The sequence below is a fragment of the Triticum aestivum genome, chromosome 1D, assembly GCF_018294505.1.
Source record: "Triticum aestivum cultivar Chinese Spring chromosome 1D, IWGSC CS RefSeq v2.1, whole genome shotgun sequence".
Taxonomy (NCBI): Eukaryota; Viridiplantae; Streptophyta; class Magnoliopsida; order Poales; family Poaceae; genus Triticum; species Triticum aestivum.
In genome coordinates, this window is record NC_057796.1 from 487777601 (window position 1) to 487788754 (window position 11154).

General features: G+C 42.4%; 2 protein-coding genes across 6 annotated transcripts in view; both read right to left on the minus strand.

Annotated features, from left to right (window-relative positions):
- Positions 1–2701: 2701 nt before the first annotated feature.
- Positions 2702–4434, minus strand: LOC123183326 (F-box protein At5g07610). Of its 3 annotated transcripts, none has more exons than XM_044596113.1 (2): positions 4243–4434; positions 2702–4130 (listed from the first exon to the last, which is right to left on the minus strand). In XM_044596113.1, the coding sequence occupies exon 2, from the start codon at positions 4099–4101 to the stop codon at positions 2908–2910; it is 1194 nt and encodes a 397-aa protein (XP_044452048.1). In that variant the 5' UTR covers positions 4102–4130; positions 4243–4434; the 3' UTR covers positions 2702–2907. The 3 variants fall into 3 exon arrangements, with proteins under 3 accessions (XP_044452048.1, XP_044452049.1, XP_044452050.1); XM_044596114.1 differs by having other exon boundaries at positions 4250–4418; XM_044596115.1 differs by having other exon boundaries at positions 2702–4127; positions 4243–4418.
- A 1168-nt stretch (positions 4435–5602) lies between these two features.
- Positions 5603–11154, minus strand: part of LOC123183325 (structural maintenance of chromosomes protein 3) — a 12055-nt gene continuing 6503 nt past the window's right edge. For 2 of the 3 annotated variants that reach the window (XM_044596109.1, XM_044596112.1), the window contains 15 exons: positions 10365–10501; positions 10074–10275; positions 9400–9487; positions 9171–9320; positions 8528–8679; positions 8211–8402; positions 7951–8134; positions 7797–7867; positions 7562–7713; positions 7242–7410; positions 7010–7156; positions 6832–6927; positions 6453–6627; positions 5986–6202; positions 5603–5888 (listed from right to left, as the gene is read on the minus strand). In XM_044596109.1, coding sequence (XP_044452044.1) covers positions 6012–6202; positions 6453–6627; positions 6832–6927; positions 7010–7156; positions 7242–7410; positions 7562–7713; positions 7797–7867; positions 7951–8134; positions 8211–8402; positions 8528–8679; positions 9171–9320; positions 9400–9487; positions 10074–10275; positions 10365–10501 — 2106 coding nt within the window. In that variant the 3' untranslated portion in view covers positions 5603–5888; positions 5986–6011. The remainder of the gene's footprint in view (positions 5889–5985; positions 6203–6452; positions 6628–6831; positions 6928–7009; positions 7157–7241; positions 7411–7561; positions 7714–7796; positions 7868–7950; positions 8135–8210; positions 8403–8527; positions 8680–9170; positions 9321–9399; positions 9488–10073; positions 10276–10364; positions 10502–11154) is intronic. The other variant, XM_044596111.1, reaches the window with a different exon arrangement.

Here is an 11154-nt window from a genome sequence, read left to right on the forward strand (position 1 = left end):
CAGTACCTGATCTGTCCGGCCCTCTAGCTCTTTTCATACTTTGTCATTTTAAATTTTGTTGAGGGAATTTACCATAATGGCCAATGTAGTGTATTTTAGAACTTAACAAGAGTACAGTACAGTAGTTTGTCATTTTAAATTTTGCTGAGGAAATTTATCATCTGAAGTTGACTTCATAAACTTAAGAAAGGCACATGTTTCTGTACTGTCATGTTTTTTCTCTTCAACAGAGGCTGGCTTCACATGTATCCTGGTGCTAGTTGTGCAAATTGCTAACCTGAAAAATATGATGAAATGTACACTACTGCTTACAAAGACTGAGACACCTTGGTTATGTCCTGTCACTTCTCCATCTGGCTTTGTGAATCATAAACAAAAGCAATTCAGTTGACATCGTTGAGGTTGAGCATTTGTGATTCTACTGAACCTGTTTGAGCATAACCAGTTACATGATACGCTACTTGCTAAGTTGCAGTAATATTTACTATTCAGGTAAGCAGTACTGGAGTTACTGGCACACGTGCAAACATAAGTTTCAAGGTGGAAGCTCTTCTTGAGGAAATCAAGCAGGTTTGCTTAGTCTTTTCTCTATTGTTACTCAGTGAACTAGTTTTGGTCTGCTACCTTATTGTGCAATGCACATCTTGTTCAACAATGCTTATAGAACATTGTCTACTTATTATTATAGGTCGCAGATAAAGCTGTTGTTGTTGGCTTTGGAGTGTCAACTCCAGAGCAGGTGAAGCAGGTAAATCATATATATCCAGCAACTCTCTTGCTAAGCAAAATATCTTGTTCTATCCCCCTTCCTTTGTTTGCTCAATCTTTGACAACCCTGTGGCTTCAATTTTGTCTACAATGCAGATCGCGGGGTGAGGCGCAGATGGTGTGATCGTCGGGAGCGCACTGATGAGGCAGTTGGGTGAATCTGGTTCTCCTGAAGAAGGATTAAAGAAGCTAGAACAATTGGCCAAGAACCTAAAGCCGCATTTCCATAAAAACATGCAGTTTTGTGGGGGGCGGCACATAAATATCATGTTTTTTTGGTTCTGTTTTAAAAGTGTAGCATTACAATCTTGGCTTCGGATTTCGAAGGATCCTCTTGTGTGATAGAATAAATTGTATCGATGTGTTGAATGCTCAGGTCAATAAATTGAGGTTAGTGTTATAAATGATGCAAAAGATCATCACTTTGTCCCAATGCCATGACAATGGTTTCCTTGGTTTTTATTTATTTTAAAACAGCATTCCTCAGTGTTTACAAATGGCTTCAACACGAGCGTGCTAAAATGTACATATATGGTGTGAATAAATGGAGAAATGACCCTGCATGCCATGCTTGCATCATACTATTACATTGAATACATTCTGGTAATATACCTGCCGTTTCTTTATTTTGCTATAAATGTTTGAACATGCGGCTGCAGGAGAGACCTCGCCACTAAATTTCGTTGAAGTTATAAACACTTACTAGGTCAAGCAAGAACTGTCATGTTGAAGTCACTTCCTGGATGATAGCATATGACAGTGGTATGACAGTCTAGTCAGGAGTTACTTGCAGAACTAAAATGACCATGGACAATTTACTCAGAACAAGGACACTGTAGGGTGTTAAGAGTGCTGGTGATGAACAATGAACCTGTGTGGCATTACATAACCAATCTTCACTACGAACAGTGGTATCACTGGATGAGTTGTGCTATTATCTTCCCCTAAAAAGCAAATAAAATACAATTCTGTTCTCAGACTGGCATGCACTGCTATTATTTGACACCATGCAAACAGATTTCGCTGAAGGAATCTCCCAGTCTGTATGTACAAGAACTTAAACAAGTTGATGCAGGATTCCAAGGTATTTAATGACGACAAAAGGAGATATCCATTTCAAATAGCATATGAGAGCACACTGCTTTCAAAAGCATCAAAAAAGGATGACGTGAATAATTTAAACAACCAATGAAAATAATAATCAATTTGCTGGTCAAGCTAAACCTCTCATATGGACATGAACTCCAATCTCAAAAGGAAACCAAAGATCTTTCTTTTTATTGAAGTTTGCATTCAAATTTATTTCCATAGTTTACGTCACAAACAACAAAGTATATATTTTTTATATGCATTCTTATTCATGTTGTTATCCCTATTCGATGACAAGCATACCATTACACAGTAACTGTATCAAAGTTTACAAATGCTCCTAAGTATATTAAAAAAAATCCGCGGGACATGCTCCTGATTCGTGAACTACATACAAAGCTACTGCATATGACAGTGGTATGACAGTATATTCAGGAATTTGTCGCAGAACTATACTGACCATGGACAGTTTACTCAGAACAAGGCCACTATGGGGCAAGGGTGATGGTGACGAACATTGAACATGTGTGGCATTACATGACCAATCTTCACTACAAATAGTGGTATCACTGAATGAGTTGTGCACCTATTTGGTATTCTTTGACACCATGCAGGCATATTTTGCAGGGGATCTCCCAGTGTGTATATATGTACACCAATTTAGACAAGTTGATTCAAGATTCCAAGGTATTAAATTACTACTCCCTCTGTCTCCTTTGTACTCCCTCTGTCTTACATTTTGCGACAGAGGGAGTACAAAGGAGACATCCATTTCAAACAACATATGACAGGATACTACTCTCAGATGCATCAAAATAGGGTGACATCAATGATTTAACTGTGATGGATCACAAGTTACAGTTACTTGAACTAAATAAATGGATAGTGATGGATAACAAGTTACAGTTACTTGAAATAAACAAATGGATAGAAAGAGGATTTATCCAATCCACCACCCTAAATCAAGGAAATCTGGGCCATACCAACATCTGATTCTCATAAAGTCACTGGAGCCATGCCTGCTCAGCAAACATGAAGCTGCTCCAAAGTTTATTTAGGCTTCTCCGCAAAACATGGAATGTACGGCTGAAATCTTCGTGGCTGGCGGTCTCCGAAAGTGCAGATAATACTCAGTTTACTGGTATCCATATCGTACGACATAAGTGTTTTTCCACGGCTCACTACTAGGAAGATCAAACTGCACTCTGGATGGATCGCGATCAGTGTGTAGTGTTCGCCGGGCTCATGGTGAGGCCTTCCTAGCATTTCTAAAATGCTGGCAGTACACTTCAGGGTCCATTGTCCGCTGGCATAATCCTCAAGAACCCAAACGGATAGCCGGCACCTACCTTCAGTTTCAACATGCGTTGCGTATAGGCGTCCTTGCGACTGCCCGATGAAACCATTATAGATGCAATCCGGCATTCGGATCTTCCTCCATGTTTTACCCTCCATGTCCACAGTCACCATCCAGCGTATCAGATTCCCCTCCCAGTCAAAATCGGCATCAGAATGGTCGGCATCGACCAGATGCAAAGTGCCGTTCAAGAAGACGCATTCTGAATCCTCACCGAGGAGGAGGGTCTTGGGGTTCCACTCGCTCCGCATGGAGGTCCACCGTCCGGTGTCCGAGGAATAGGCCTCCACCGTCTGAATCCCACGAAAACTTTGCACGAACACGAACACCACGAATCGGCCGGGGGCGGCGGGGTCGAAGCAGAGGCGGGCAGTGTTGAGGCGTGTCATGATCTTGTTTCGGGGCACAGACAGCACGGCCCAGATCTCCTTGGTGGCAGGGTTGCACACGACATAGTTCCCGTCGTCGCTCATGGCCACCTTCTCGCAGTAGCAGAGGAGGATGCCGCCGCAGCAGTGCAGGGGCGTGACGTCGCAGTAGCCACGCACGCGCACGAAGAGGAGGGAGGGGTCGTCGACCAGCGGCCGGCCCCACCCGGACAGGTTGAGGAAGCTGAGGCCGTCGCGGCGCTGGCCGCCGCCGACGTCGTGCTGGGAGTAGCAGAAGAAGCCGGAGAGCGTCTGCGGCGACCTCCTGCGGACGGCCGGGTCGGAGCAGAGCGCCAGCCACGCCTTGGACACGCACCTGAAGCGGCACAGCGACCGGTACGGCACCCGCGACAGGATCTCCCGGAGGATCTCCGGAAGCAGGTCGGCCCCCCAGGAGCTCTCCGCCGCCGCCGGCTGCTTCTGCTCCTCGTCCTCCTCCACCTTCTTCCTCTTCTCCATCCCGTACCCCGGTGGCCGGGCTGCTCCTGCTGCGAATGGTAGAGGCAGTTTGTTCGCTTAGGGTTTTGATGAGATGCGGCCCTCCCGGATCCTTACTCGAGCCGAAGGTTAGGAGAAGGAGAGGGGAGGAGGGCGACAAACCTCACACCTCAAAGCGCGACGGGGACTGCGGCGACGGACGGGACGACGGCGGCGGCGGCGGCGGCGCGTACGAGATGGTGGAGGCGAGCTGCCGAACCCGGAAGGGGGACACTCTGCTGTCAGCTCCGTGTCTCCCGCATCTTCGGCCCAAGAATAAAACACAACTGCGGCGGCCTCTCGGCCCAAAATGTGTTTTAGATAGAGCACATGATTTTCTAAGCTCTAAAAAAAACATGTTTTTCTAGGTACTTAATTACTTGAGCCAAAATGCATTCGAGATGATATACCGGCTCAGTCTTTCGGAGGTGCTCATAGGGGTACGATGTGCGTGTGTGCGTTTATAAGGGTGAGTGTATGCGCGTGTATATGAGCGCTTGCGTCTGAATCGTGTTAAAAAAAATTGCAGGCCCCATACTTTCAGTAAAAGAAAAAATAAAGTGGTGCCGGCACAAAGATTATGCTACAATTAAACATCATGTTACAAAGATTTTGCACTGATACATCTTTGGCTTGCATAGAGCACTATTCTTCAAATATTGTTGCTTCCTAGAGCATGGTGCTTCTGCCTACTGGGGCAGCACTACGTGATGATCATGGAAATTTTATAGCGGCAAATAACTGCACAATACCCCCACATGGACTCGGCAGCTATGGCGGAGGCAATTGCCCTGTGTAATGGTTTGGTACTTGCCAGACAGGTGGGTTGCAGCAAAATTTAAGTTGATTCAGGCTGAATTGAGGTGGACACGATGAAGAACGGAGGCAACTCAGTCGGTGTTTGCAGCTGCAGTTTATGAAGAATGCTCCTTTCTATGCAAGACTTTACGAATGTCAAGTTCGATCATTGTCCTATAAAAAGTTGCCCATCTTTTAGCTTCTACTTCTAAGGTTTCTGCTGCTAATATGTGGCAGCAGGAACACACATCTTTTATCTTCGCACAATTAGCAAACTCTCCCCACTGATCAATGAATTTGGTAGTCAAACTACCAACATCCCAAAAAAACAATTAGCAAACAATTTAACTTTTATGTCAACCGAATAAAGTCACCATGATGTCTTCCCCTCAAAAAACTTAGCAACACAGAAATTATTATGGTCATGGCCTCTATTCTTTCGGTACGTACTGAGAAAACTATTTATAACATATTCTAGGGTTCAGTTTTCAGAAGAGAATCATTTATAACATATTCGAGCATTTAGTTTTCAGAAGAGAATCCTGCCGATCAAACAGGGCCTACGGCTTAAAAGATACTGTATGACCTAGATCTGTTGCATCTAACTTCAGTTCCAACTAGAGACAAATATAACTCCGAACCACAGAGATAACTCTTATCTATCAGGTTATCAACAGGTTCCAGATGCCACTAACCCCTCGCAGTCGTAGCCAATGAAACAACAGAGATGGTCGACCAAATTTTGCAGCAGTGCAGTACAAATAGACAAATCGAATCCAATCACGCAAACGCTCCCTAAGCATACTTAAACAAGAGTTAGTAATCCAAAAGGCTCCTACGCATTCTTCAAGTTACCAGTCCAAAGGCTAACTAAATATACACAGCTACATTAACAGTGGCCTACAATGTCCAGGAGTAGACGAACGGCAACACACGCCCACATATCTTTCCTTTCCTGTGTAAACATCTTGCTGCAGGGAACAAACAAAGATGGCGATGTCAGCGAGCCACTGCGTATGATGATGAGCTGCCAAGATAACTCAAAATGCAAAGAGGAACAACACACACAGCTGCTCCTTGTGCCTCGGTCGGCCTCAGCTGGCGTTGGCCGTCTGGTCGTGCTCAATGAAGTCCATGGCCTGCTCCTTGGACACCACGTTGATGAAGCTCACCCTGTTCTTGTGTGTCACGCCGTAGATCTTGTCCGCGACCTTCAGGATCTCCGGCCTGAATGTGGTGGCTATGAACTGGGTGTCCGCCAGGTCGGCCAGACGCCGGACCACGCCTACAACAGGACTTAAGGAAAGCAGCAACAAAGATTCGGATGGATATTCTCAGCAGCAGCTGTATACCATGTGATTTAGCTTAATGAACACAGAAGGCATTGTTGGGCATGCACCCAGCTAGACAGACAATAGAACATTAGATGTATGACATGATATTATGGAGAATTGAATTCATTGGAAAACAAGCATATGAAAGCTCCTCCATGGCGAGGATGAAAATGCAAAAGAAAGAAATAATTAAAAGGATACTCCCGACAGCCGTTCTGTACTGAGGATCCAGAGCAGCATCAATCTCATCAAACAGGTAGAACGGAGCTGGGTCACATCGTTGGATAGCGAAGATCAGTGTTAATGCCACCACTGTCTTCTGCCCTCCAGACAACTGCTTCATGGACTGAGTTTCTCCCTTGCCAGTGAAGGAAACCTGAAACATGACTAAGCATGAGTCTCCAGACAGACAACCTTGAAGTCATCACCATGGTAATTCAGGAAGAGTTTAATAACTTGGGAACAGTTTTTTTTTACAGGACAGCTTGGGAATAGTATCAGAGCATCATTTGGATTTTTATGATGGATTTAGAATAAAATATGCAAGAATACATAAAAGATCTCTGCAAAGAACACATGCCTTGACTTTCACACCAATATACTTCTCTATCCTCCCTTCAGGATCTGCTTCACGAGGCGCGTCCTCATCCATGTCATCATCGCCAGCATCACCATCCTACAGAAATGGAGTGAGCAAGGAACTAGAAGTGAAAGAAACAGAACCAAAGTTGGTGGGTAAAGCAAAAGGAAATAGAAACCTTTTTCTTCATCATAACCAAGTATCCGTGGCCACCTTGCACTAATTCAGAGAACACTTCGCGGAAGTGCCTTGCAACTCCTTTAAATGTGCGTTCAATTGATTCATCCTTCCTTTGGTCTAAAACTGATATCAACTCTCTAATTTTCTGCAATACCAATCAGTAGATTTTATGAGATTCTAGTCTTAGGACAATCAAAAGGGAAACAGGTTGTACTGATCAAAAAGCTTGCCTCGTCACCAGCATCAAGTTCAGCCCGTCTTCTCTGCAGTTGTTCACGCTGTTCAGTGAAGTTCACATATTGGTCAAGAGCCTTTTGGTTGACATGACTAAATTGCTTCAACTGCTCATTGCAGTCATAGAGCAGCTTCTGTAGCTGCTTCTTGTTTTTTCTCTTGTACCTATGTCATTGGTGAAAAAAACAAGTTAACACAGTTCATAACACCACCTTATTTATCTGCTGAAAATTACTACAGGATAACAAACATAAGTAAACAGGCATTGTGCAAATGAGTTGGGCAGTTTAGCAGCATAAGAAAAATGGAAACATACGTTTCGAAAGCATCGGCAGGCAATGAGCCCAGATCTCGGATTTTCTTCATACACTCATCTTGCTTGACAAGATACGTGCTCCTACTGCTCATCAACTGTTCCAAGTCTTTCGCACCATCTTGCACCGTCTGCTCCAAATTAGCTTCAAGAGCCTGTGTATATGTACATGATACATAACAAGTCAACAGTAGCTATATAAGTTAAAGCCCAAGAAAACATTAAAGCTATATAATACCTTCAGATCATCCCTTTGTTTTTTCAGTTGCTCCATCTGTCTTGTATGGGCATTAATAGCATCAACATTAGCTGCCCAAAGGACCATTTAAGAGTTAAGGGGCAACTCCACCTAGTGCAACACAAAAGGAAAAGAGAAGTCAATCGATATATACCTTTCAGTACTGTCGTCGCCTCATCAAGAGTCCTCTTAGACTCTTTCAATTCTTGCTCCTTTGCTTCGACTTCAACAGGCAAAGTTTTAGAATCTGCAGATGAAATTATTGCTTCCAACTCTTTCTGACGCCTCATAAGATTAGTTGACAAATTGTTCTCCAGTTCTTCCTTTCTTGTTTCAATCTACATAATAGTTTGTATTAGTTAATAATGACATCTCAGAAACAAAAGTATGGTCACAAAATTTTGCTTAAACAACCTCAATGCGACTGTTTTTACACGAGAGGAACTTCTCCTTCAATCTAGTAATTTCAGGATTCAGTCGCGAAAGGAGATCTCTTTCTTCTAAAGTTAGCTGGTCAATCAGTTCTGTGCCCATCTCATCATTTTTCATTGCAATGCCAGATTGGATTTGCTCAATTTGGTTGCGGATGTTCGCGAGTGATTTTTCCTGCAAGGTAGATAATATAAGACCGCATTCCATACACATTACAGCAAGAGTATATAAACAGCAAAGGATCTGCATAATAAAAAGAGGAATCCACATGAGCAATGAAAAAGGGTATTACTAGGTACCTTCTTTGCAAGGGCTTTCTCCAGTGATCCCTTCTGCTTCGTTGCACTGGCAATATCAGCTTTAAACTGTTCCAACTCCGACTTGGCATGATCACGTTCAGCGTCCATTTGCTGATGTTTGGTAATCAAATCCGTAATTTTCTTATCTATATGTATGGGAAGTTAAGAAAATTCTTTCATGTACAATATCTCTCTTGCAGATAAGCAGTAAACATCTAGGAGAAGTTGTAAATTTTTCATCACATATTCAATTATTTAGGGATTGAAAACAAACAAATAGAAGCAAGCAGCGAGATGTCATGAGTTCCAAGAAGCTAAACTTTTTTGAACTGACAACTGACATATACATATGATTTGATAAAGTGTGGTGGATCCCAGATCATTACCACATACATTCTGCAAGAATTAAACCTACGTGGTGTGCATACTTCTTCTGAGTGACGACAATGTGCAACACAGCAAGCAAGGAATCTCAAATTCAAATGTAGAACATAACCTTAAACTACTTGCCCATTGGACCTGTGGCAAGAAGCAGTTGCAGGTGTATATTTAGCTGCAGCAGGCACTAAAAGGACAAAACATGAGGCCTTGCACTAGCCTCGTGCAAGAGAAACAGGAATATCATTGAACTAAAGCAGGATATCTTTTAACTTTTTTCCCACGTTCTCTAGATGTGCCGTCTTTTTTTCAATTTCTGCTTTGTTGTCCCTGATTACTTTTACAAACTTCAGTCTTGAGCGTCTAGAATCATAGAAACCTCCTGTCATGCCACCCTTTTTCGCTACTTGATCACCTGAGGATAACCACAATGTCAACTTATATGTTAAAAGTAATAATGACAATGACAGCTCAAGAGCAAAATTCAGGATTACCATCAAGTGTGATGCAATCTAGACTATTGCTGCGTGCAACTCTGGTCGCAGTTTCCAGGTCTCGGCATATAACTGTCCTACCAAAAACCTAACAGAAAATTCTAAGTTAAGCAGGAAAAAGAACCATATGAAAGCCAAGAAGTACACTTTTGAAAGAAAAGTTATCAGCAAAAACTAGCTTAGGTGCTTGAGGAAGGGAAGCTACATAATCTGGAGGAGCAAGGTTTCCCAGTAAGTACGTACATATGGCATGAACCCTCTACAGAAGTGCGCTAAAGGTAAAAGCATGCATAAAGGGGAACGTGGGAGTGAGTAGTGAACACCTTATTTTTATATTTTTAATATGTCTCCAACATGGCATCCAATTGGAAGCTGAAGATAAATTAGAATGAAATCTTCTGTATCCAAACAAGGATATACTATAAAATAATCTGCGATGTCACTCGTAACTCAAGTGATTTTGCTGGGTGTCAACGCTCCAAGCAAACAAAGCTAAGATGGATACATGCAACAGAAGAGATGATAACTTGAAGGCAGCATTGGTATTTGGTAATGCAGATGAAGGGTAAGAAGATAGATCAGAACTGAGCCTGAACTAAATTAACCAAGGCAGCCCAATAAAAGATGTAGACATCCATTGGAAGGAAAAAATAACAGGAAAGTTTGAATGACACCTGTTCAAAAGCGCGACGATGCTCAGCACGAAACTTTAACTTCTTTAACAATGGAACAAAATCAGAGCTCTGTGGAACATTGACGTTCGGAGCGTGCACTCTATTCAGTGGTATGAAAGTCACCCGTCCACCTTTTTCTCGAGTCAATACCTGAATTATCCTTGTCGATATATCGTCATTTTCAACCACCACATGGAACAAGCTATTCACATCAGAAAATATGGGTTATTCAATAACAGAGAAGATGAAATGAAAGTGAAGAATCAAGACAAAAAAGAAACAGAACAAGACCTATTCCCAGCAGTGACCTCAACAGCTGTAAAAAACTTCTCTTCGCAGTCAACCAGTTCTAACACTGGACCAAAAACTCCTCCAATACCATGGTCCCTGATGATTCGGCTAACAGAATTCAGGCCTCTCCTGATATCCTGAGGAAGAAAACAAAGTTAACACCATCTAAAGATAGCTTTAAGCAGTTCTTAAAGTAAAAAGGAATGCCATAGTATGACAAAAGAGGCACAGCTCAATATTTAGAAGGAGAAGGTCTAGCAATTGCAAAACCAGGTTTAGGGCTATGCTATATACTCCAAAATTCATGAAATCTGTTGCGACAATAAACACAAAGTCAGGTACGACTGATGTAAACCCATGATAAGATATTTTTAAAGTTGTTAAATGTATATAACAATACACCTAAGCCATTTGATTTACAACTATCGTTGCTCTTCCCTCCAACTCATCAATATTCTGCCCCTTACCAGTAACCACAATTTCATACTAACGATGAGGAAATGATACCAAGACCGTAAATGATGATCACAATCGTATGTGCTTTTCGTAACACATGATTTTATGTGCTGAAGTTGCAAGCTACCAAGCATGTCATACAAAGTTTAAGGTTCGCTTTCTTGGCGTGCAAATTTTGAGTCAGGTCACCAGAAGTAGATGTTTATTAAAATACTGCATATGCTCCTTTTACTTGCCATTTTAGACACCAAATCACCGATACAGTTTATGCTTTGCAATTCAGATTTCTGACCATTGAGTTTCAGTAAAACTTTCTTTCTAAAGGAACATGTTC

What these genes read in the sequence shown, in the direction of transcription:
- LOC123183326 (XM_044596113.1), bottom strand. Translation starts at nt 4,101, where the DNA reads ATGGAGAAGAGGAAGAAGGTGGAGGAGGACGAGGAGCAGAAGCAGCCG.